Source organism: Chionomys nivalis, chromosome 25 (genome assembly GCF_950005125.1).
Source record: "Chionomys nivalis chromosome 25, mChiNiv1.1, whole genome shotgun sequence".
NCBI classification, from domain to species: Eukaryota; Metazoa; Chordata; class Mammalia; order Rodentia; family Cricetidae; genus Chionomys; species Chionomys nivalis.
Genome location: NC_080110.1, coordinates 1,923,979 through 1,948,498, shown reverse-complemented (window position 1 = coordinate 1,948,498; position 24,520 = coordinate 1,923,979). Strand labels below are relative to the sequence as shown.

The window sequence follows — 24,520 nt, the reverse complement described above, 5'->3', positions numbered from 1 at the left end:
TCCAGAAAGCACAACCAGGTCTGTCACAGCAAGACCCATTGACCTGGTACCGGTTTCTGTCTTAGTTAGGGTTTCTATTGCTGTGATAAAATGGCATAAAACTTAGAGTCCCATGTCTCACTCCATCACTAAGGAAGCTCGGGCAGGATTCTGGAAGCAGGACCTGAAGCAGAAGCCATGGAGGAATGCCGCTTATTTGCTTGCTCAGCCTGCTTCCTTATACTGCACGTGACCACCAGCCTAGGGATGGTGTTACCCACAGTGGACTGGGTTCTCCCACATCAATCACTGATGCGTACTTCAGACTTGCCTTCAGGCCAGTCTGGAGACATTTTTCTTAATTGTGGTTCCCTCTTCTCAGGTATCTCTAGCTTGTGTCAAGTTGACAATAAACTAGCCAGGACAATGTCTTTTCTTGTTATCTGAGGATAAATTCCTCAGCTTAAAGAGTATACACATTTTAAAGGTGATGTTGCTTGTTTGAAGTGTGTGTGTGTGTGTGTGTGTGTGTGTGTGAATTCCCAAGCATCTCTTTCAAGGTTGTACTTTTTTATATTGCCACCAACAAAGTGGTGAGCTTTTTCAAATACAAGCTGTACTTTGTATGACTAACGCCCATTCTTAGAAACGACTGTCTATTTTTTGTTAGGCCTGTGGTTTGGTTAAAAACTTGGCCCTTATGACACATATTACAACTGACATGGAAGATGGACCCATTATTAAGTTGGCTGGTAACTTGGGAGTAGAAGATGTGAATTTACTATGTGGAGAAGAGCTCTCTTACCCCAATGTGTTTCTCGTCTTCCTGAATGGTAAGTATGTATAGAGACGTGCTCTTCCTAAGCCAGTGGCTCTCAACATGTGAGCTGCAACCCCCAGACATTTACATTATGATCCATAAACCGTAGCAAAATTTCAGTTATAAATTAGCAATGAAAATAGTTTTGGGATTTGGGGGTCACAACAACATGAAGAAGTATATTAAAGGGTCGCAGCATTAGAAAGGTTGAGAACCACTGTCCTAAGAATCTTTTGGGGGTAGAGAGAAAATCCATTGAGCCATTCTTTTTGTATTTAAAACATAAACATGCTTTAATTATGGCCACAGATAGACCTTTAAGTTGTATTTTATTTTTACTGAAAATAAGTATTTTCCATACAATATGTTCTGATTATGGTTTCCCCTCCTTCATTTCCTCCCATGTCCTTCCCACCTTTTTGCCCTTCCAAGTTCACGACTTTTTTTCTGTCTCTTTAGAAAACAAAGAGGAAAACAAATGAATTAGAATAAAACCAAACCAAAAGAAAAAGCTAAAGAAACGGTACATAGGCAGACACACACAACACACACACACACACACGCCATAAAAACACAAAGTATGGTCAAAAATACCCAAACAAAGGAATATGAGACTGAAGAAAAAAAAATCTCCAAAAATACTGTTGAGTTCTTTCGTCTTGGCCATCTACTTGCTGGGCATGGGGCCACCTTTAAGTATGGTTTGTGTACCTAGTGAGACTCCCCTGAAGGACCTGATCTCTGTGTGAGCAACTGGTTGTTAATTGGAGATAGCTTGCATAGATGTGTGGCACAGGAATTCCAAGCCAGATGGATTCCAGCGCAGGAGGAGGGGAGTGGACACAAGCTCCCATGCTGACTGAGAAGCTGTCTCCAGTAGGTGCTGATTTGAAGGAAGAAAACTGGTAACAGAGCAGTGTATATTTTGGCTGTGCTACCCAAGATTCTGAGAACATGCTTTCCATCTATCTGAGCTGCTAAAGCATCCATAGTTGAATAAGCGTCGTGTGATATCTCAATAGCTAGTTAAATACGCACACAGTTCTGCAGAAGTGATCACATCAGCTCACTTCATAGTGTTCAGCCATTCAGTTACCTACAGCTCAGCAGTGGGGCAGGATGTTTTGCCTCCCTAGAGCATCTCCATTTCCTCCTTCAAAGCCCCAGTGGCTGGCAGCAGTGTGCCCTACCCTTCCCCCTTCTGACTTGGTGTGCTCATCTCTGACCACTTAGCTCTTCCCTTTTTTTCCCCCTTCCTCCCATTCAGGGAGTCACTAGCTCTTTATAATGGAGGCTCTGGAGTCAGGGTCAGCCCTTCGACAAGGTCGGCTGCCTTGTCAGTGTTTCCCAGTTGATGGTGAGTTGACTCTCAGTCTGCGCATCATCCTGTGCCTCTGAGTCCTCATGCTAACACTGGGAGGGGAAACCTTACATCTCGGTTTCCTAGCAGGTTCTATAGGGCAGAGTTCTCAGCCCTTTTCCTCCACACGACACCTTTGGATTTAGTAGGCCACTCTTCATACCTGCCTGTTCTAGTGTGAACCTTATGCCCCCGAGACCATGCTGACAGCCAAGGACAGTGAAGCCAATCTTGGGGAATTTCTCAGTCAGTGTCTGGAGTGATAGCCACAGGCTTCAAGTCCATCAGACTGTCTTTGAGCACACCCTCATGCTGCTTCCTAGAGCCTGTGGACCAGTTCTCTTGTTAGTAACTGTTTTCAAATGGCTATTCCTTGCTTCTCAGTATTATTAGTGGATGGGTAATTTAAATCAGATTACTTTTATCTCTGACTTACCTGTGTCTTCTCTGTTTAGGCAACATCCTAGGTGTCATCCGAGACCACAAAAAGCTTGTCAGTACGTTTCGGCTGATGCGGAGAGCAGGATATATCAATGAGTTTGTCTCTATCTCCACAAATCTTACAGATCGATGTGTTTATATCTCCTCTGATGGAGGACGGTTGTGCAGGTATGTTACTGTAAAGAACTGAAGTCTTTTTATGTGAACTTCTGAAAGAAATGGCCTTGCTTTTAGTTTTGAAGATGCTTTAGCCTTTCCTGTCATGGAGATGAGTTTAGTTCAGTATCAAACACTCTCGAGGTTAATGACAGGTTTGAAAGCTAATGGGAGACAGGTTTTGTCCTCAGAGAAGTTCATCTGCCAGGAGAAGCAGAAATAATTACCAGTAGCCACCAGCTGTAGTATGAGTTATGTGTTGTCTTCCTGGGTGTGTGATGTGTGGGAGACCATTATCTGAATTACTGTCTTCTCTAATGAGGAACTTGGCAGTCTGCGGACCTGAGCCACATACCTGGAGCTAGAGGAGAGGAGAATTGGCTTTTTCTCGGCAGTCCTCAGAAATCGTAGTTTTACCCCTGTATTCTGCTGAGCTTTAAAGTTTTAGTAGAGTTCTGCTACTTGACCCGAGAGTGAGGGGAAGAGGCCAAGGAAAGCCAGGAGTAAGTGTGTGAAGACACAGATGAAGACAGTAACTAGAAAAGTAGACCCCTTTGGTTCCCTTGGCGACCACCAGGACCACCAGTGTCGTGTCTGCCTTCCACCAGGCACTCTTACTCAGCGCTCCCTGGACCCTTTTAGCTGTTCCAGTTCTTCATTTTTCTCAGTACCTCTCCTGTTTCCTCGATTCCCATTCCTTCTTGATAATGTTTTTTAAGCAAGGTAACTTTCTTTTTTCTCTCTCTCTCTCTCTCTCTCTCTCTCTCTCTCTCTCTCTCTCTCTCTCTCTCTCTCTCTCTCTCATGTTTATAGTGTTCTGTCTGCATGTATGCCTGCACACCAGAAGAGGGCACCAGATCTCATTACAGATAGTTGTGAGCCACCATGTGGTTGCTGGGAATTGAACTCAGGACCTCTGGAAGAGCAGCCAGTGCTCTTAACCTCTGAGCCATCTCTCCAGCCCCTCTCCCCTTTTTTCTGACAAATTCTTAATGCTTGTAGTAAAGTAATTTTCGCTTAGCCTGTTCAGAATTGGTTTCTTCTGAAAACAAGATGCCCACACCTGAGCCTGACTGACCGTCTGGCTGCTATGATTCTGAGAATTCCAGAGTTTCTGACATTTGCTTTCCTTGGCTGTGAAATGTGAGTGGTTACGCCTACCTGTGGCTGGGCAAAGAACTGACTAGTATAGTAGACTGTAAATGCTGACCGAGTGCCGGGTGTGGTGGCTCAGTGGCCTTAATTCTAGCATTTGAGGCAGAGGCTGGTGGTGGATCTCTGTGTGGTCAGCCTGGTGTCTGTGGTGAGATCCTGTCTTAAACAGGAAGAAAGCGGGTATGAGACAGCATGGCCTTCTAGGGGGCAGGGGAAGCAATGGCATGTGCTAAGCTATTCCTGTTTGGGATTTCTTTATTTCACTGTATCCATATAATAAAGCATGTTCTAAAAATGTTAGGTGTTTTTCGGGAGTAATTTTACAGTAGCAGACCACAGACCTGACTGGAGCGGGAGAATTTTTGAGTAAGGGGCCTCTTCCTACTCTGGCTTCTGCTCTCTCTTGTGGTCTTCACCTGAGCTCCCAGAGTAGGGACGGTATGGATACACTAGAGAAAAAGGTAATTCCCTTCCCCGGTAGAATGCAGCAGGTGGTACAGGATTTCACCACACTGCCCAGAAGGGTCCATGGTTTAAAAGTTTGTAGACCTCAATTGCCTCCTAGTAACTGAAATCACCAAGAGCACAAGAAAGACCCTACATGTCCGTATAGCAAAAAATACTCCATGTCCTCAAGCAATTCCGGAAGAAACTGAATCTGTGCTCTCGTATTCCACAGTGGTAAATAGAACTGGGTGACATCGTTCTTCTAGTGAGTTTTTCTTCTCCTGTCCTAGGCCTTACATAATTGTTAAGAAACAAAAGCCAGCAGTCACAAATAAGCATATGGAAGAGTTGGCTCAAGGTTACAGGTAAGTGACCGAAAGTAGAAGTTTATAGTCTCTCTAAATATGTGCATACCTGCCTTACGCAGCAGTAACATACTTTGATATATACTGTAAGGAGCAAATATTTTCATCTCTAGGCTATTGCTGCTTCCCCATCAAGTACCAGCAACCAGTTAAAAATCATGCCATGTGCCATTGCCCGGCATGTGAGGAAGTACGTAACACCTTAGCTCGTGAGGTTGTAGAGCCTTGCTGTAAATTACTCTCCATTAAATGCTTCAGCCAGGAAATCCCTCAGAACCCGGCGGCTTATGTACATTCTGCGTCCCTCACGCAACAGTTTCTAAAGTCAGTAGTTCTAGGAGTGGGGACCAGAGTGGCAAGAATCACCTTCAGTGCTTTTATTTTAGCAACGTGTGGCCCATCAACAGTGGGTTTTAGATATCTCAATGCATTAATACTCTGTAGGAGAGAATGGGACTATGGAAGTAGTGAGAATCAGGTCTTCTGTCGTGTACAGAACGACCACAGGGTGCTTCAGTGTCTCCTTTGCCAATGTTTCCCCAGGAACTTTGAAGATTTCTTACACGAGAGTCTAGTGGAATACTTAGATGTGAATGAGGAAAATGATTGTAACATTGCACTCTACGAGCATACGATTAATAAGTAAGTAAGACTGGTAACAACCACGGTCAAGTCCACTTGTCCGTGGAAAGGACTGTCTGTGTTTACTGTCCCCATTAGGTCCTGCGGGGGTGGGGGGGTAGCTGTCGTTTGTCCCAGTGAAATGCCACAGTGTCGCTCACAACTAATCTTTGATCATCCCTCCTGCCATGTGATACTTAGTGTACACTTTTAAAAAGAATTGCCTCCCCGACTTCAGTATCCAACGGCTGTAAGCACTGAGCTCGCGAGTCAGGATTCGGAAGATGTGTTTGTCTTTCCTAGATAGGATGTTGTCTGAACTCTTGTAGAGCAGGAGTCCCACACATAACATGTTGTACAGATGTTGTCTGGAATCTTGCAGCGCAGGAATCCCATACATAGTATGTTGTACAAATACTCCTGAGCATATGTCAGTGTGAACTTGAAATCCAACATGTTCGTGACATTTCTCCTACCATACTGGTATCTTCCAAGTGTCTGCGCCCATGTGGAGGACATCAGAGGACATCTGCATGCCTTTGTGGTGCTTGCCTCTTGGCTGAAACTGGAATTTTCTCAATTATATTTTTAAAAGGGAGTTTATTAGTCATACTCATATCTTCGATCCCAAACAAGTCATTTTCTCCTTTCTGCTACCAGAGAAATACATACTTGTATTATAACTTCATAAATTATGCTTTCTAGTCAGAATTTTTATGCCTTTAGGTGATGAGCTTTTGAAATTACCTTTATACTCCACATTTCAAGGTGTATATAAAAGAATTATTTTATAGTAGATTTTTTTTTTTCAGAGACAGTCTCATGTAATCCTGACTGATCTAGAATTTACCATGTAATCCAGGCTGGCCTCAGACTTGGAGATTCCTGTGTGTCTGTCTCTCAGGAACTGGGGTTAAAAGTGTGCACCACCATGTTTCACCTGTAGTACACTTGTAAGTGACTCTCTCTTGTCACATGACTCTCCAAGATGTGCCCAGGCCTGAGTGTCGTTCTCCACCCCACTTTTCCTCTTAGTCTAGGATGCAGCATTCTTGCCCCCAGCAGCCTTCGGTGTCCTCAGACATTCTCACAGATTCACCGGGCCCCATTCCCCTGGCCCCACCTGCCTTCACCTCTCCTAACCTGCTGTGTCAGCATCTCTCTTCAAGCACCTTGAACACTGGTGGCTCCTGGTCCTCCCTGTTCCTCCCTCAGACCTGCAGTCGGGTCTCTCTGTTGTGAGTCTCTGAGGACCCATATCTCTTTCCACCTTCTTCACTGCAAGTGCTCACTGCCATACCATACAAATCTGTGTTTCACTGATGTATCCTGTACCGCATACCTTCCTGCAGTAGGATGTTATAAAACGGGGTTACCCCGTCACCAAGATACTGTATTGCTCAAATTCACTTTATTTTAAAATACGATGGTCCTGTTGTTTTTCTCGTGGTCTAGACATGTTTGTAAATGTAGATGTCCATAAAATTTAAAAAAAAAAAAAAAAAAAAAGAGCCTAAACTGGGGGTGTAACCCAGTTGGCAGAGTGCTTGCCCAGTATATACAAAGCCCTCCATAAAAGTCCCAGCACCAAAGAAAAGACAGACATAGTAGCGTAAGCCTTAGCGGGACACACACCTTTAATCCCAACACTCGGGAGGCAGGGCCAGGCGGATCTCTAGGATAGCCAGAGCTACAAAGTGAGGGAGATCCTGACTGGAAAAAATGAAAATGAAAACCTGGTGTAGTCGTGTATATCTGTAATCCCATCACTCAAGAGGTAGAGGTCACAGGGTAAGAAATTCAAGGCCGTTCTCAACTAGTAGTGATCCATGGAAAGAAGGAGCCTGCGTTCTCCCCACAGTGCCCGGTGCTGGCTGTTTGCCATGCTCTTCCTGCCGCGTTCGTGTTCCCTCAGGGCGTGTACAGGGCAGCAGGAACTGTGTACACGTTCTAGTTAGCTATCCTGTGACCAGCGTGTCAGTGTGGGCACATTACTGCCTCCGTACATTGTTCCCTGCTGGAATTTAGTGGTTTTTTTTTTTGAATAATAAGTAAATGTATGTTACATGTAGTAAAATGGCTGAATTGCTGTTCAGGATAAATTTACAGTGGTTATGATTTTAAAGGAAATAAGTTTTCTTTTTCATAAAGCTAAAATTCAGAGCATTTAGATGTTCAATATTTATGAAAGACTATAAAATCTTATATATGTCACTTTGTGATAAAAGAAAAACTTTGTTTCCTTTTCTTTTTAAGTTAACTTACTCTTTATACCTTACAAATACATTTTACAAATAAATTTTATTTACAGAATTTCATCCTGGCTAGTATTTAGGCAATACACTGTACTTAAAGCAAATTCTGGGTTGGTTTGTTTGTTTTGTTCCAGTACAGAGACTGAACCTAGGACTTCATACGTGCTAGCCACGTTCTCTGTCACTGGGCCACAGCCCTAACCAGACGCTTGTTTATTCTAGTGTAGAAAGTTCAGCTGTCAGCTGTGCTTCTTAAAACAAAAGCCCCTAGGCCCTTTCTCACCCTGCTGACAAGGGTTCTGTGATGTTTAAGGTTCTGCTAAGTCCTCAGGAAAATGCTGCTCTTCCAGTAGAGAGGCATGGAGAGTGCTCCCCTCCAGCGTGGGGACACAGCCTGGTGTGTGCTAGAGAAAGAGGTGAGGACCAGGTCCATTACAGGTAGCTCTCCACAGTGGGTGGGGACCTGGCTTCTTAGAAATCTCCTTTCCTGGGGGCTGGAGAGATGGCTCAGAGGTTAAGAGCATTGCCTGCTTTTCCAAAGGTCCTGAGTTCAATTCCCAGCAACCACATGGTGGCTCACAACCATCTGTAATGAGATCTGGTGCCCTCTTCTGGCCTGCAGACATATAGACAGAATATTGTATACACAATAAATAAATAAATATTTAAAAAAAAGAAATCTCCTTTCCTCCTATGGCATGGGCCTTTGGGTGAGGAACACAGGATCACTATATAGCATGTTTCTGGAATATGATATGTATTACTTTGAGTAAAAACCCTTACATACTCTGGCTGCTCTTTCCCATGAAAACAACTGAGCTACTTTATTATTTTGTTCCAACCTGAATTTCCTGCAGAAATGTATTATGAAGTAACCAACATTCTGACCCCTATTAAACAGGTATCTGTAACAAACTTATCCTATAAGAACAGTGCGAGCCACCAATACATATGGATTTCTAGTAGCCATATGAAAAGGAAAAGAATAGTGATTAATTATTACTTATTATTAATTAATTTGGGAGGGCATACTAAGGATTGAATCCAGGGCTTCACAGATGCTAAATAGGTTCTTTACCACCTAGCTATATCTCCAGCCCTTATTTTTAATATTTTTGTTATCCCACGGTGTCCAAAATATTGTTATCGTGTAATGAATATTTTTAATGAGATATTTTATATTTTCCCATTGTAAATCTTTAAAATCTTTTATATACTTACAACTAAATTTCATTAGAAATGCTAAATCAGATAGAACTTTTCAGTTGAATAGATAGATTCACAAATGTAAATTGTTTGAAAAATGACAGTTTAAAAAAGAAACTGAGTTATTTAAACTTAAACTTCAGTTTCAAATTTTAAATCCATTAAAATAGGGAAAAACCTAAAATTTAGTTCTTTAGTATCCTAAGGTTTCACTGCTCAGTAGCCAGCACTGTCTGCAGAGCTTCGAGGGGGCTCATTTTCAAAGATCTGCCCCTCTCACCACAGCGATGCAGGCTCTTACTGATAGAAGCGTGCTGGTTACTGCACCACGCTCCCATGTTTGGTGCGGAGATCCCTGTCTGTAATGTGCCGTCGGTGTGCACACAATGGTGTTGCACACTTACACTGTTTCTCTTCTCTTTTATTTCCATCAGTGGTGAGAATTTTTTTTATCACAGAGCAGTTCAAATTCTTAGGTCTTGTCATATTTTTATTTTAGCAGTTTCACCAGCATTCAAGTTTATTATCTTATAAGTCCCTTGGGGAGCTAGGAAATGGTGATTTTTTTTATATCCTTCAACAGACACTGATCTTAGTACTTGATGCCTAAACTGCCTCAATCTTCATTAACTCGCCAGAGACACCACCCACTTGGAGATCGAACCCTTCACTCTTCTCGGTGTCTGTGCTGGCCTCATCCCATACCCTCATCATAACCAGTCTCCCAGGAACACCTACCAGTGCGCTATGGGCAAGCAAGCCATGGGTAAGATACCTTGTTAAACCTGCTTCTGCGTGACTAGAGAAAGACTTTCACTTCTCAATGGTGTGTGTTTGGACAAATCAGATGTTGGTGATACCTGGGGGTTGCCAAGCTCAAAGGGCCTGTGGAACTCTGTGATATAGAATATTATTTTAAGGGATGTTACTTTGATTATGCTCTGAACCTTTGTTAAATGATGCAGATGTGTTTGATTAACTAAAATTCACCTGTGGTCTGGAGGCTGAGTCGGCAATGAGCTGATGGGAAGTGGAGAGGAGCCAGGTGGAGAAGGGTTTATAATGAGGGGCAAGAAGAAGCACGAGGACCTCTTGGGGGACCTGGGGCGCAGGATTCTACCTCAGCCTTTGAGTCTTGAGTTCTTTAGCAGGACAGAGTTTAGGTAAGTTCTCTTAGTAGTTTTGAAAGAGTTGGTGCCTGAGAGAAATCAGAATATCTTCAGGCTGCGGCTCTTGCGGCCTCGCTGCTGCTGGTAGCCGCAGAGATGCAGTTGCTGACTAGGGCAGCTATAGTTAAAAAGCAGGTAACTAAGAGAGAGGACAACACTGTGATGCTTGCAGGAGCTTAGACAGACACGGAGATCTTAGCTAGTTTCCTTAGCCAGCAGAGAAGCACATCATACATGAGAGTAAATGTAAGCATCAAAGCCATGAAATGTGTGAGTAACCAGGAAAGCTGTGTGGAAGAGCAGAGCCCTGAAGTACAGGAGTGGAGACGGTGAGGAGAATGAGGAGGCTTCCTGATAGTCACGGCCTGTCCTGTTCCGGTAGCTGCTACTGTGTCTCCTAAGCTTACATGCCAGTTTCCAAGTCCATGATTTTCCCTTCCTTCCCCGTCTTTCTCCATTTATCTACCCATCCAAAGCATTTACTGAGCGAGACTGGCGATCAGACGTGGGGAGAAGGAGCCTGAAAACAGACCCCAGACAGAGCTCTCTGCGTAGGGGGTTTCAGTGCAGTTGGGGGGACCAGCAGATTAGACCAGGATGCAGGATCTGGGGGCGAAGACAGGGATGAGCCCATGTGAAGCTGGAACTGCACTGGCTCTTGGAAGGGAAGCGCCTCTCAGAGAGAAAATCCGAGCAAGCATTTCAGGGGGCCTTGCTGCTTGGTGTACCTTTGTGGTAGGAAGATAGCTGTGGTGGAAAATACACGCTACGTGGAGAATATGCTGCATGGAAGATAATTCTGGTGCATAGCAATCTGAGGAGTCCACCCCATACACAGACTTGACTTACAGACTTTTTGGCAATGTTTCCAAGTTTTCATTCCCTTATGACATGCCATTTCTAATCACAAGGGAGCTTCATTTCCAAGCCTTGTGGACGGTCGAGGGAGGTTTGCCTTGCCATGCTCAGCCTCAGCCCCCTCAGCTGCGCTGGCCAATAAGTACTCTGTGTCCTCAGTGCAGACAGGAAGTGTAGGTGCGCCTTCCTGAGCTCCGTGTGCCCTTTGCCTGGCTGTGGAGAGAGAAAAAGCATGGTGGCTGCGCACCATTTACCTGAATGGCTTAACGCCTGGGCCGTGGGGACTAACTCCCAGTGGGAAAATCCCAACAGTGGCTCATCACTTTCACTTCCCAGTCATCCATGTCCGTCTGCTCCGGGTACTGTGCCCTGTGTGCCATGACGCGAGTGCCTGCGAAACAATCCACCTTTTGTGGGAACCTCCAGCAGAATCACCCCAGACTGATCACTGCCACGCTAGTGCCACTCGTTCTGTTTGAAGTTCTCCAGCTAGTGAAACTTATAAAAAGAAAGAGTAGACTTAAAGGAAGGAAAAGTTACTTTTATCACAACTCTCCCCACCAAAAACAAAACAAACAAACAAAAAAAGGAGTCTTTATTCTGCAGCCCCACAGGTCTGAGCGTTGGGTTAGTTACCACACACAGTTGAGCAGGATCAGTGTGCACAGAAAGCCAATCCAGCGTCTGCGGAGTTCCTTTGTCGTCTTCTGTGTGAAGGTTTTGTTGTGACTGTCATTTGCAATTCATTGTCTGTGTTTTCGGAGGTTGGTGTATTCAGCTGCTCTGACCCTGGGTCCTGCCCATTTAGCTCCTTGGATACAATCCTCTGACGTTATTGCTGACGCTTGCAAGACAAAAGCCACTGAATATCTTAAGTCATTAAAAAAAAAAAGCCTTTATTAATGTCTGCTATTATAAAACACACCTGACTGGGAAGGAAACATGGAGAAGTGCATTTAAAGTTGGCGCATGGCTTGACTGTATTTCCCTTTGGCTACTGAAATGGCTGCAAGAGTAATGAGCAAGGTCTGTGTGACAGACAGGAGGGAGGAGGTCAGTGAGAGAAGACATACCCGAGGCCCAGGTCTGAGACAAGCCCGGCCCTTTAGCAGGATTGCCCCGGGTAGTTGAGCTCCTCCGTCCTGGCAGCTAGGAACCTTTAAGCAACTTTAAAGAGGACACATTGCTGAAGATCGCTTTCATCTCAGAGCCTGTGTGGGTTTTCCAAAGTAGTGTTTCACTTGTTACTTGTCTGTTCGTCCTGTCCAGAACTGGCTCACTAAATATTCCAGCCAACCTGGAAGATTTGTGTCTCCAACCCATTGCCCTATTGACACCACCCTCAGAGAATGAAGCCCGGTAACTCCTTTTCTCTCCACAAAGAAGCACAGTAGGACCAGACCTGCTCGGGCACAGGCACTCAGACACATCAGAGAGCCAGTCCCACATATGGCTCTTAGATGGCAGCCTCTTTAAGCTAGGAGAGCTCAGGAGTCCACCAGGCATCTCTGTGCTGCTGAGACCCTCACTTCTGTGGGTGTGGCTCAGGTGAACCTCTGCCTGTGTGCGGGAGCCACGACTGTGCGCTTGCAAGGCTGAGTTCAGAGTCTCAGTCTCAGATCCTGTGTGTTTTACTAGTCAGCAGACAGTCCTAACAGGACACTTTCTCCTTAGGGTCACTCAGTCTCTATCAACAGGCTAATGAATATGCATCACGGCCCTCCTCCAGCCCTTCCCCCTTCCCTCAGCTCCCAATTGCTGGGACTAAAAAAAAAAAAAAAAAAAAAGCCAAAGCAAAAAACCTGAGGAGCAGGGACAGCTTCTCTTTTTGTCTTCAGCAGAGTCTGTTTCTAAACACCACTTCTTCCTGTTTAAACTGGAGCAGGATGTCCTGGAACTGAGATATTTAAAGCACATGATGGCCAAGAACCCTCGTAAAATGTTGAGTTCTTCTGTCCCGTAGTTTGTTCTATGTGTTTGTTTATTTGTTTAGGAGTTTTAAAAAACGGAGGAAGACCTTAGCCATGAGAATTTTTTTGATTCTGTTGACTCAGGTCTTTTAGTCACTGTAGCTGTTCTAACTGTGACCTGTGTGGCAGTCTCTGACTGAAATGTTCCCTGTCTTCTCAAGTCTCTGGGGTGTCAGACACCCTTGTGCCTGTGGTTCACGCAGGACTCACTGGAGGGGCGGGGTCCCTGTGGTTCTGCTTCTGTGGTTTCTGTGGCCTCCCTTACAGTGATACAAAGTTGCTGCTTCCATCTAAGTTCAGCCTGTGGGTAAGACCCATAAAGCCTCACCTGGCTGCTATCATCATGACCCTGCCACATACTGAGTACCCACACAGAGGAGAGAGTGAGTGTTGCTGGGCATTGAACCCAGGGCTTCCTTCATGCTAAACACATGCTCTGCTGCCGACCTGTCCCCAGACTTTCTTACATGTGTCTGTTTTCTAGGCATGATAACAGTCTGTGAGGCATGCACTTTTTTTTCTGACAAGAAAGGTGAATTCCAGAGTGATTGAATAGCTTATGTCACAGTATATATCTGTTTTGGAATCTCTGGTAAACACTTAATACGTGTTTCTGAAATAAATAATGCATGAATGGGTGAGTAAATGAACGAATCTCTATCATAGAGCTGGCTTAGGTGGCACAGGTCTTTAGTTTCAGCACTCAGGAAGCAGAGTCAGGTAGATCGCTGTGAGCTCCAGGCTAGCAGGGTTAGATAGTGAGATTTTTGTCTCAAGACAAATACACAAAGTGGAGAATGGTTGAGAAAAAAAATCCAACATTAACCTCTGACCTCCGTATACATACATACCTAACTACACACATGCACATACAGTTGGCGGGAGGGGGGGCAGTTTTAGGCTAGAGAAAAGTAAATAGGAAAAAAAAATCATACAACCTGATTCTGATTTATTATGAAGCTGTAACAATAAAGACAATATGATATTGCTTCAAGGGTAGATGTATGATTGAATGGAATAGAGTTAATAAATTAGAGAAGGAGGTGCAAACATTTATAGGCAGTTGATTCTCTCTCTCTCTCTCTCTCTCTCTCTCTCTCTCTCTCTCTCTCTCTCTCTCTCTCTCTCTCTCTCTCTCTCTCGACATGGTCTCACTAGGTAGCCCTGACTGACCTACCCACTATGTAAACAAGGCTGACCTCAAACTCCTGGAGTTCCACCTGCCTTTGCCAGCCAAGTGCCAGGATTAAAGGTGTGTGCCAACACACCCAGCTCTGATCTGAACTTGTTTATAATCATTATCCCCCATCTTGAAACACTAAGTTATCTTTATAACTAATGTTTGGGTTTTGTGAAGTTTTTTTTAAAAATTATGTGTATGGTACAGGAGTCAGGAGAGTATGTGCCTGAGAGCAGGAGCCTGCAGACGTCAGTTCCCTTGGGGTGGGGCTGCTGGTGGTTGTGCACGTCCTGGTGTGGGCACGCAGAACTGAACTGAAGTCTGACAGCCATAGCAGTTCACTGGGGGAAGGAAAATTCTCAACTAAGTGTATTTTATTTTGTATATCTATATGTAAAAAAGTGAATATCAATCCTATCTGATATCATAGAAGAATTCATACAAAATGAATCATATCCCCTAAACATAAGAACTAAAACTTGAAGAAGGAAAGAAATATCTTTGAGAGCATATGATTTGAGTTCAGCTTTCTAGTATAGGATAGATACAAAGGGTATAAACAGTTAAAAGAAAAATTTATGAATTAAATTTCTCAGAATTAGATTTTTGCTCTTGAATTATAGTTGGAGTCGTGAAAATGCAGGCCACAGAGTCGGAGGAAGCATTCTCCCTATGCATAGGTGTCTAGTTTATTTATTTAGTTTATTACTCTGGTAATAAGACAACCCAGTTAAAAGATGAGGCACTCATAGAATGTACAGAATGGCCATTGTGCCGGTCAGGCTGCTCAGCGGTACAGTTGTCTCATGAATGCCCAGTAAACCACCTGAGGATCCTACACATAAAATATTGTTCCTGGAACAATAGAGGCGAAGGCTGCTTCCACCCAAAAGGCTGTCTGGGTGCAGCTCAGTGGGAAGGCTCAGACATTGCCGGTAGAGACAGCAGAAGGTATAGGCACTCCTCCTGATTCTTCGGCGGTGTCTACAAGTTAACCATCACCCTTTATTTTAACTGATAATGGTTAAGATGGAGGGCAAAGAATAGAAGAAATATTAAACGCATACGTCATTTTTCCATAAACACTACTTTGTTACTTGTTTATAGACTCACTCATCCCACCTTCAATAACCTTCTCCCTGCTATCACGTACATTTGTATACTTTGCGATGCCTGCTGATATCAAGAAAATGTGGCAGGGTAGAAAAATCATGTTTGGTAGTAAGCAAAGGGATTGCTAGAGACAGTGGTTTCAGTGAAGTGGTGCCGTGGAAGCAAACCCCAGTTTGTAGATGCCCTTCTGTGTTAGCTGTGTGCATGCACTGCCGCTGGACCACAGCCCCAGGCCTCAGTGCCCTTTAAGCAGCAGAGGACACCTTAGCCTGAGCCTGTGAGAGTCTGTGGTCTAGAAATCGAGTTTGTATGTACTGTTTTGATGTGCACATCCATAATGCTTCCAAAAACGCGATGAGTCGTAACCCCAGATGTGCTAAATGATCTTGCTGTTCCTCCATTTAGTGGCCTGTAGGAGTGCTTGAGAATTATGTCTGGGCTTGAAGCACCGTCTGTAGCAGGATCAGGCTCCGAGGCCATTGTTGAGAGCGCGGCCATTTATGTTGCCCTGCAGGATGGTCATGCGTGTCTCAGTTTCAGAGCCCGTGTCTTGGCAGCCGGGTGGGACACTGCCTGGATCCTGAGCTCAAGCTGAGTCAGCGCCACAGCTGGAACCGCAGTCACAGCGTAGATGTAAATGGTTTCCTAGAAAGAACGAGTCGTGAGAGCCACCATCGGGTCCTGTCCAGCTTCTCTGTTGTCCCTAGAATAGCACAAATGGCAATTCCTAGTGCAGACAGTCTGACAATTGCTTTTCCGCTGACTTTCGATGAGTTTTGTAAAGATTTAAGCACAAATGTATACACACTGTTAAAAAGCACGAATTCTTCACTTTAATTCACTTGACATTTCCTGAGCAACTGTAATGAGCCCCTCACTGTGTGGTGCCTCCTGTGCAGTTCCGGTCATTGCCCGTGGTAGTGACTGTCAAAGGGTGACAAATCTTTTGTATTTTCCCTGGTTTAAGGTTGCTGTTGATATGGGGGGGAGGGTAGTGATGGGGGTGCAATGCAGGTGATCAGATAACACAAAGACGTAGAAGTTAAAGGAAATCAATTACAGAGTTTGGCTTACCTTGGCTTAGCTCTGTACAGCAGCACTTAGGGCTGATGGGTCTGTGTTGGTGTCACCATGAAGGCACATGCAAGAACCAAGCCAGCTTCTCCTAATGCTGACACCTTGCCTCCTCAGTCATTCGTAAGTGATCTTACTGTGGGGCGGGCCTCATTTAGAGGACTCTGCTTTACAGCCAGCCCTGTGCCCATGAGCCCAAAGCATTGAAGACTCTCCTTCAGGGAGGAGGGTTAAAGTTCAGATTTCTCTTGTAGCTGACAGTGACCCAGTAACACATATTGTAAGGACTGTAGGGTGACCGGGCTCCTCATCCTGACTTTCCCCCCAAGTGTTCCTAGTGTTTGGTGCAGGCAGATGTTTTGTTGTTGTTGTTGCTTCATAAATAACAAATTAACAGATGCATACTAGTCTGCTTTCAGTTGAATTCTTCTTCACCCTATTCCTTCTCTCTTCTCCTTTTTCATTTCAAACTTTTGTTGCCGTTAGTTGTGTGTTTCCTTGTGCTGTGTGAGCTCCTGCATGTGAGGACCCAATGCTGTCCTCATCATAACAGGTTTGTTGACTGAACTTGTGAAATTAATCAGTCACAACTAAAATTGTGAAAATAGGATCAGTTGTGTGTATTAAATCCAAAAAGTTGAAATTGTTTAGATTGTTATTGCTCTGATTATATTTTTCTGGGGTTTTAATTATTAAGGAGAAAAGTTGGTTTAGAAATCAATGGGTATTAGTCTTTGAAATGTTTAGCCTGAGATTTTCTTCATTTTAGTTAAGCAAATTTAATGTATTTAAATTCAATGCTACCTGATTATTCTACAGGATAAAATGATTGGTTTTGTTTTCTCCAATATAATAAAGGTACCATTGGCTACAACCAGCGGAATAGAATTGATACGCTTATGTATCTGCTAGCATATCCACAAAAACCCATGGTTAAAACAAAAACCATTGAGTTGATAGATTTTGAGAAATTGCCAGCGGGACAGAATGCAACCGTCGCCGTGATGAGTTACAGCGGCTACGACATTGAAGATGCTCTCGTGCTGAACAAGGCCTCGCTGGACAGGGGTGAGTGAGTTCTCCGAGCTTCAACACCAGAGGAGCTCTCTCCAGAGTTAGAGATAGTCAGTGATGGTTGTAGTGTGTGATGGTTCTAGTGAGCAATGGTTGTAGTCAGTGATGAGTGTAGTGAGGGATGGTTGTAGTGTGTGGTGGTTATAGTGAGTGATGTTGTAGTCAGTGATGAGTGTAGTGAGTGATGGTTGTAGTCAGTGATGGGTGTAGTGAGTGATGGTTGGAGTGAGTGATGGTTGTAGTCAGTGATGGGTGTAGTGAGGGATGGTTGTAGTCAGTGATGGTTGTAGTGTGTGGTGGTTATAGTGAGGGATGGTTGTAGTCAGTGATAAGTGTAGTGAGTGATGATTGTAATGTGTGATGGTTGTAGTCAGTGATGAGTGTAGTGAGGGATGATTGTAGTGAGTGATGGTTGTAGTCAGTGATGGGTGTAGTGAGCGATGATTGTAGTCAGTGATGGTTGTAGTCAGTCAGTGATGGTTGTCCTGAGTGATGATTGTTGGTGTTAGAATGCAGTGCAGGTTTCAAATGATTAGAGTTTTATACACAAATTAGAGCTGTTGTACATTTTTATTTAAATTGAGAATTGCATATCAGTACTGTATATCATTCCCACCCTTCTTCCTCCCTCCTTCGCCACCCTCTGCAACTTAATAACTTCTTTATTGTTACACACACACACACACACACACACAGTGTCTAAGTCCGACTAATGTTGCTGTGTGTACATGTGCTTAGAGCTGACCACTTGGGATTGACTGAGCTATCAAGGACCTCCGCCCTAGAGAAGACTGATTTTTCCCTCTCATCAGCCATTGATTGCAGCTCTCAAGCTTGGGGTAGAAACTCGTACATTTCCCGTCTGCCTCGGCTTTTCAGCTTGTGTCTTTGTGCACCTCTTGTTTAGGTAGCCATTTTGTTGAGGTCTCATGGGTACAGGTCACTGCCATGTCTAGAATTGTAAGAGCTGTTATACTTTTGTGTTGGTTTTGTTTGCTTGCTTTGTTTTTAATGGCTAACATTGAAAAAAGTATTAAATGTTCAACTTCAGGATCTTTATCACTTTATTAGTAGCTTGAAAGTTTCTCAAAGAGAAAAATAAATGAGATTATTTTTTTCTGCCAGGAATTAAACAGTTTATCAACTAAAGTTCGTTTTGTTTGTTTCCAATATATCTGTTAATACACGCAACAATAAACCTGTGTTGAGAGGGCAGACAGAAAATGCCAAGTCTGTGATGCATTTGTTAGGCAAATGTCAGGAGCTACGGATGTATATTATCCTTACCGTGTAGTCTGCCTTTTTTCTTCTCCACTCCTTTTAACGTTTTACTTTCACAGGTCACTACTGCGTGCCCTAGCGAGCACCACCTGGTCTGCAGGCTGACTTCTCTATTCAGCCTCTAGTTCCTTCCCTCCCTGGCATACCCACAATGCCTCCCCTTCCCTCTCCCTCGTTGCTAGGCAGCCATCATAGTACTCCTAGATATGTGTCACTGGCATTAATGTTAGCCGCACTGAATTTATGCCCCTTTTTCCTCCAGTGACAACAGCCATGCTTTAGAACTGGATACTTTTCTTTCTGATTAACTGGTAACATCGATGTAGAAATCCGAAGACTTTGTGATGTCTATCAGAAACTCCGAACCACGATTTAATGATCAGCATTTACCCTTTGTTAGCTTTTAAGCTCCCGCCTATAAATAAAATGTTCACTTATGCTTAGGAGAAACCAGTGATGACGTTGTACAGTTTGGACTCGCATGCACTGCAGCACGGGGCCATTTGTGCATGTCGTCTCGGTTCCGGATCATGCAGTGTTTGCAGAGCAGCTGGCTCCCTGTGCCGAGTGTGCTGTGGCTGCCCAAGTCGCTGGGAGAGACTCACAAATGACTCTGTGAACTTTCCATTCTTCTCAGCCCACAGTCACCCCGCATTTATAGGAGAGGAGGCAGGGACCGATGTGCTCCCCTTCTGTGGAAACGTTATTCTGCTTGCTTGCTTAGATCTAACCGTAAATGCCAGGATCAAAGAAAAGATCTTTCAAGGGTCTCAGCAGAATTACCCAGAGTTTGTGCTGAGCATCCTGACCTGAGAGTCGGTGGATTCAGGCAGTTTTCAGATGTTCTACCAACTTCCTGGGTGACTGTGGTTGTTTAATTTTCTGGCCTTCACTCAGACTGTCTGTAAAAGAAAAGAATGGCAAAACTGATTTCTAAGGCCCCTTGACACTCTGGTATTTCATGGCCTTGTGTCATCTTCCTCTGGCGTGATCTAGTGCATCACACGCTGGAAAGAGGGAGTGGAAATCACAGCGTTTGCAAACATAGTTGGCAGAGGACTGTGAGCCACTCTGTGTTGTCTGGGTTTGTGCCAGTTCCTGGTTTACCAACAGTAGTTGAAGGTTTGGTTTTTCATTTTGTTTTGGAAACATGAGGTGTCTTACTGAATACCGTAAATACATGTCTTACCATAGTCTCATTCTACAGATTCTGACCCACTGGGGGTTTCATTTCAGGTTTTGGGCGTTGCCTGGTATATAAAAATGCTAAGTGCACATTGAAACGATACACCAATCAGACTTTTGATAAAGTGATGGGTCCCATGTTGGATGCGGCTACCAGAAAACCCATCTGGCGACATGAAATTTTAGATGCAGATGGCATTTGTTCTCCAGGTAAAAACCCTTAAAAAATAATGAATTTCAGTGTGTACTTTTTGAAATTGTGAGTTATTTAACAATATTTCTGTAATGTTGGTAATCAGGACAGAAAGAACCAATTTGTAATACCCCCATCTAGATTCAGCGAGTGCAGTTATTTTCAATGAGTTTCCTTCCTAGCTGTTTTCCTGTGCATTGTGTATTTCTTTCCATAGTAAAAATGTATTTTAGGCATAATCTTAAATTGACTTTGAACAGAAATGACTTTATTATAATAACAAACGTGTAAGTAACTCGTTTTTACAGCACACAGCCCTTGCCTTAGGTTCTCCAGACTAGTGTAGAAGACTGACATTTCTCATCAGATCACAGGCAACATGTCAGGTTACATCTAGTGTAAGCAGTCGTAGAGATACCTGTGAGACCACTGTGTGACAGACAAGAGGATTTGCCCTAGTGTGGGGATCTGCAGAACCTCTGAGGAAATGAACTGAGGACTGCAGATGGGTAAGCCATGTCTGCTAAAGAGAGACGGGAAAGTAGGATCAAACCTGTGTGTTTGAGAGGAAGAGAACAAGTGGGGCTGTGAGGAACACGGGGATGGTCACCGTCCACACCACCTAGTGAGCCCTGGGTGGACAGTCCTGTGGGGGGCTAGGATTCCCACCCCCATCCCCAGGCCACACATGGGTGAGTCCCCTTCAGCCTGTCTACTTTTGCGTCCTTGGGAATTGCTGTGATGTGTGAACACTGACCACCATGACTTTGAAAATAAGCATGAGGATGGTTATTTAAGTAGCTGATCCTTAGAATGGAGAGATGTCTTTTCTCCCTTTCTAAGGTAAGCTGGTGGTAAATTGGTTCTGATTGAAACGTCTACAGATAAGAAGTGCTCCTAATGTATTCTGATACCAGAAGACATTGCTGCTGACTGCGGGGGCACTCCGTGTTGGTGCAGCCTCTTGCGCTTATTGACGGGGGTAGGGGGAGGTGGGGGGTGGGAGGGTATTCACCTACACATAGTCCGGACTCAGTGTCTCATTTATCACCTTGTGATTTCTGTCTGATTTCTTTCTCTTACAAACTTCTCTCTGAACACTGTTGAACTTTATTCCCCACTGGGGTGGCCTGTGTCTTCCATGTCTGGATCTCAGAACCCAAGTCTATCATAGTTTTGTGCCCAGCAGTCTTGCATTCTATGTAGATGTTAGTGACCTGTTTGACACTCTTTTCTTTTCCGTAGGTGAGAAAGTGGAAAACAAGCAAGTGCTTGTGAACAAGTCCATGCCCACAGTGACTCAGATCCCTTTGGAGGGAAGCAATGTGCCGCAGCAGCCACAGTACAAAGATGTGCCCATCACGTGCGTACCACTCATGCCTTGATAGAACGAGAGAATGGGGAAATTACGTGTTCTGTGTGATTATGTGTCATGTGTAAGTCTTTCCTCTGCTGGCGCCCCCATTACTCTGCTCGTCCTGTCCTGTTGGCCACCTCTTTTTAAAACCAGTTTCTTTCCCACAGTCGAGAATGTGCTCAAGTGTTTTCATCTTAGAAGAAAGATGGCCTTTTCTGGATCTGGGTGCATTTGTAGCTTCTTCCCCTTCCACTTCTCTTTTCTGGGTCACCCCTGTCCCTTCTTCTCCACTCACTCTCAAATTCCAGTCTCTCTGCTTTACTGAAACAGCCCTAGAGCAGGTGGCCAAAGGCAGCCTATGTTCTTTACAGCCACGGATGTTTCTTGAGCTCGGTTAGCCCCGCTCCAGGAGGAATTCTAGTTACAGCACAGCAGTGAGCCAGCCAGGGCCATCCATGCCCTGCGGTGCCCACAGCCTAGGACAGGAGGAGGGTAAACAACTGAGGAAATCAGAGTTGGGCGGATTTGCCGAGGTCAGTGGCATCTTCTGTTGTAGTCCTGTGGCTTAGCCTTCGCCTCCCATCTACCCGGTCACCTAGTGTGTGACTTGCATTGATCTTTGAAAACATGTATGCACTGAAAGCTCCTCCCCTTGGCTTTGTTTACCACTGCCTTCACCTCACCTTCCTGCTGGTCTAGTTTCTCTCTCACAGCTGCTTCTCCTGTGTGGCCCGGTGGCAACCTCGTCCTGACTGACTGGCCACTCGTCCCTTCTCTGAATCTGTTTCCCAGCTGGAGAAACCCAACCTCACTCCTTGGCTCTTCACTGATGTCTCCCAGAGGACATCTGTCTGTTGCCACTTCCAGGTTGTGCCTGAGCCAAAGCTAGGCCAAACTGTCTTCCTCCCTAGCCCAAAATTGGCTTCTCCGAATCTCTCTTGGTGATATAGGTGTCTAGCCAGTCCTGGCAGCACAAGCCCCCTGCTTTCCCTTCTCCTGGCACAGGCGCCATTTCAGTAACTCCTGTTGTAGGTTCTGCCACACGTGCTCACTCACAGACACACGCCCGCTTTCACATCCGTATGTACACTCTCACACTCACGCGCATGCACACACACACAGTACGCTCACACACACACACGCCGCGGCACTGACGGTCTACCTCTACCTACTGTTGTCTAGTCACCCAAGCTGGCAGCTCTCTACCCCTCTGTGCCGTGTGCTAACTTCTGGAGTGCCCAGGTGATTCTTTTCTGACCCATCCGACTGTGTGACTCTCTTGAGAAAATAGAGTAAAATTCTAAATGACAGTCACCTATGGGGAAGGTTCCCTAGCGTGCCCCCCTCTTGGCTTTGCCTTATGTACACACCAGCCTACATTTCTAGGAAATTGTCCTTTCTACCTTTGGACCGCTCACATTGGCTTAGACTGCTCCCTCTGCCTAAGCAGGTCTCGACTCTAGAGTCGCCTCTGTCTGCCACCATCGTCATCCTAGGCCCCAGCACTTCTGGTACTCATACTACCGACTGATCCTTCTCCCTCTTTCTGCTGAACGCAAGCTGCGTTTGTACACAAACTCTACCCTTTAATGGCTGTATCTACATACCCCAGGGGTCTGGATGTTGGTAGACTCCTCATAATGTCTGTTGTACAAAAAAATGCACGAGGCAAGCTCGTGTGCGACAGTAATAATGTGGATGGTCAGTAGGCTGAGGGTCTGTTGGAAACGCGGTCAGGCTCTCGGCTGACTTGGACATTCTCCCCTCGAAGCTCACACAAACTGAAACCTCAGAGCGTGTTACTGCTGCCCCAATAAAGGAATAGCTGAAGACTCTGGTGTCTGCCTCGTCACAAACAGACACTGAAAAAGGAAAATCATAATTTTTTTCAAGCTATGTCACTTTATTATAGCAGCCCACGCATACAGTGACACATCTTCCTATGTAAGCACATAGGGTCCACCCCCACTCTTTAGAGCTGCATACTTCTCCATGGTGAGTTTGTATGCCATAATTTGATTAATCCTTTTAATGACAAAACTATACTAAAATTTTGTTACTGTGAGATCCATTATCATGTCAGTTGCTGTTTTTGTTGCTTTGATAAAATATGAGCAACTCAAGGAAAGGGGCTTATTTTTCTCACAGTTTAATCCATCGTAGTGGGGAGGTCAAAGTGGTGGGCACTTGAAAATCATAATTTCTAATGTTGAAAATAAGGATAATTTTTCAGAGCAGGAAAGGAGAATATCAGAATATTTTGTGGCAGGAGTGAAGAGAGTATGTCTTATGGATGACATGTCGTATGGGTGGCATGTTGTCGTATGGGTGGCATGTTGTCGTATGGGTGGCATGTAGACGTATGGGTGGCATGTTGTCGTATGGGTGATGTGTTGTCATATGGGTGACATGTTGTCTTATAGATGACATGTTGTATGGGTGGCGTGTTGTCTTATAGATGACATGTTGTATGGGTGATATATTGTCTTATAGATGACATGTTGTATGGGTGGCGTGTTGTCTTATAGATGACATGTTGTATGGGTGGCGTGTTGTCTTATAGATGACATGTATGGGTGGCGTGTTGTCTTATAGATGACATGTTGTATGGGTGGCGTGTTGTCTTATAGACGACATGTTGTTGTATGGGTGATATATTGTCTTATAGATGACATGTTGTTGTATGGGTGGCGTGTTGTCTTATAGATGACATGTTGTATGGGTGGCATGTTGTCTTATAGATGACATGTTGTTTGGGTGGCGTGTTGACAAAAGGCATCAGCAGCTATTTTAATGTCTCTGTCGTAACATCAGGTACAAAGGTGCGACAGACTCCTACATTGAGAAAGTGATGATCTCTTCCAACGCGGAGGATGCCTTCCTCATCAAGATGCTCCTAAGGCAGACACGGCGTCCAGAAATCGGGGACAAGTTCAGCAGTCGTCATGGACAGAAAGGTAACCGTAACGCCAAATCTTCAGTGTTCTCAGATTCGCCTGCTAACATTTTAGTGATGTTTCAGAAGCGTTTATCTCATCGTTTACTTCATTTTCATTTCCTTCTGTGCCCAGAGTTGTAAGCCCAGATGCTCTACCCACTGAAGTGCACACGACAGCAGAGTGACTCTTCCCAGAAAGACTCACGCTTAGCCCATTCTGTCCTCTGTGTGTGTGTGTGGTCATTGCAGCTCGAGAAGAGCATCAGAATGGACTGTCCCTTTAGTAATAGTTTTGATTACTCTCATCTTAGGTATTCCTTACA

The 24,520-nt window shown here is 44.6% G+C and overlaps 1 protein-coding gene across 2 annotated transcripts in view; it reads left to right on the top strand.

Annotated features, from left to right (window-relative positions):
* Window positions 1-24,520, top strand: part of Polr3b (RNA polymerase III subunit B) — a 97,903-nt gene that overhangs the window by 47,692 nt on the left and 25,691 nt on the right. For both annotated transcript variants that reach the window (XM_057758216.1, XM_057758215.1), the window contains 9 exons: window positions 650-812; window positions 2,615-2,768; window positions 4,649-4,723; window positions 5,267-5,365; window positions 9,444-9,571; window positions 17,028-17,237; window positions 19,761-19,919; window positions 21,148-21,265; window positions 24,074-24,216. In XM_057758216.1, coding sequence (XP_057614199.1) covers window positions 650-812; window positions 2,615-2,768; window positions 4,649-4,723; window positions 5,267-5,365; window positions 9,444-9,571; window positions 17,028-17,237; window positions 19,761-19,919; window positions 21,148-21,265; window positions 24,074-24,216 — 1,249 coding nt within the window. The remainder of the gene's footprint in view (window positions 1-649; window positions 813-2,614; window positions 2,769-4,648; window positions 4,724-5,266; window positions 5,366-9,443; window positions 9,572-17,027; window positions 17,238-19,760; window positions 19,920-21,147; window positions 21,266-24,073; window positions 24,217-24,520) is intronic.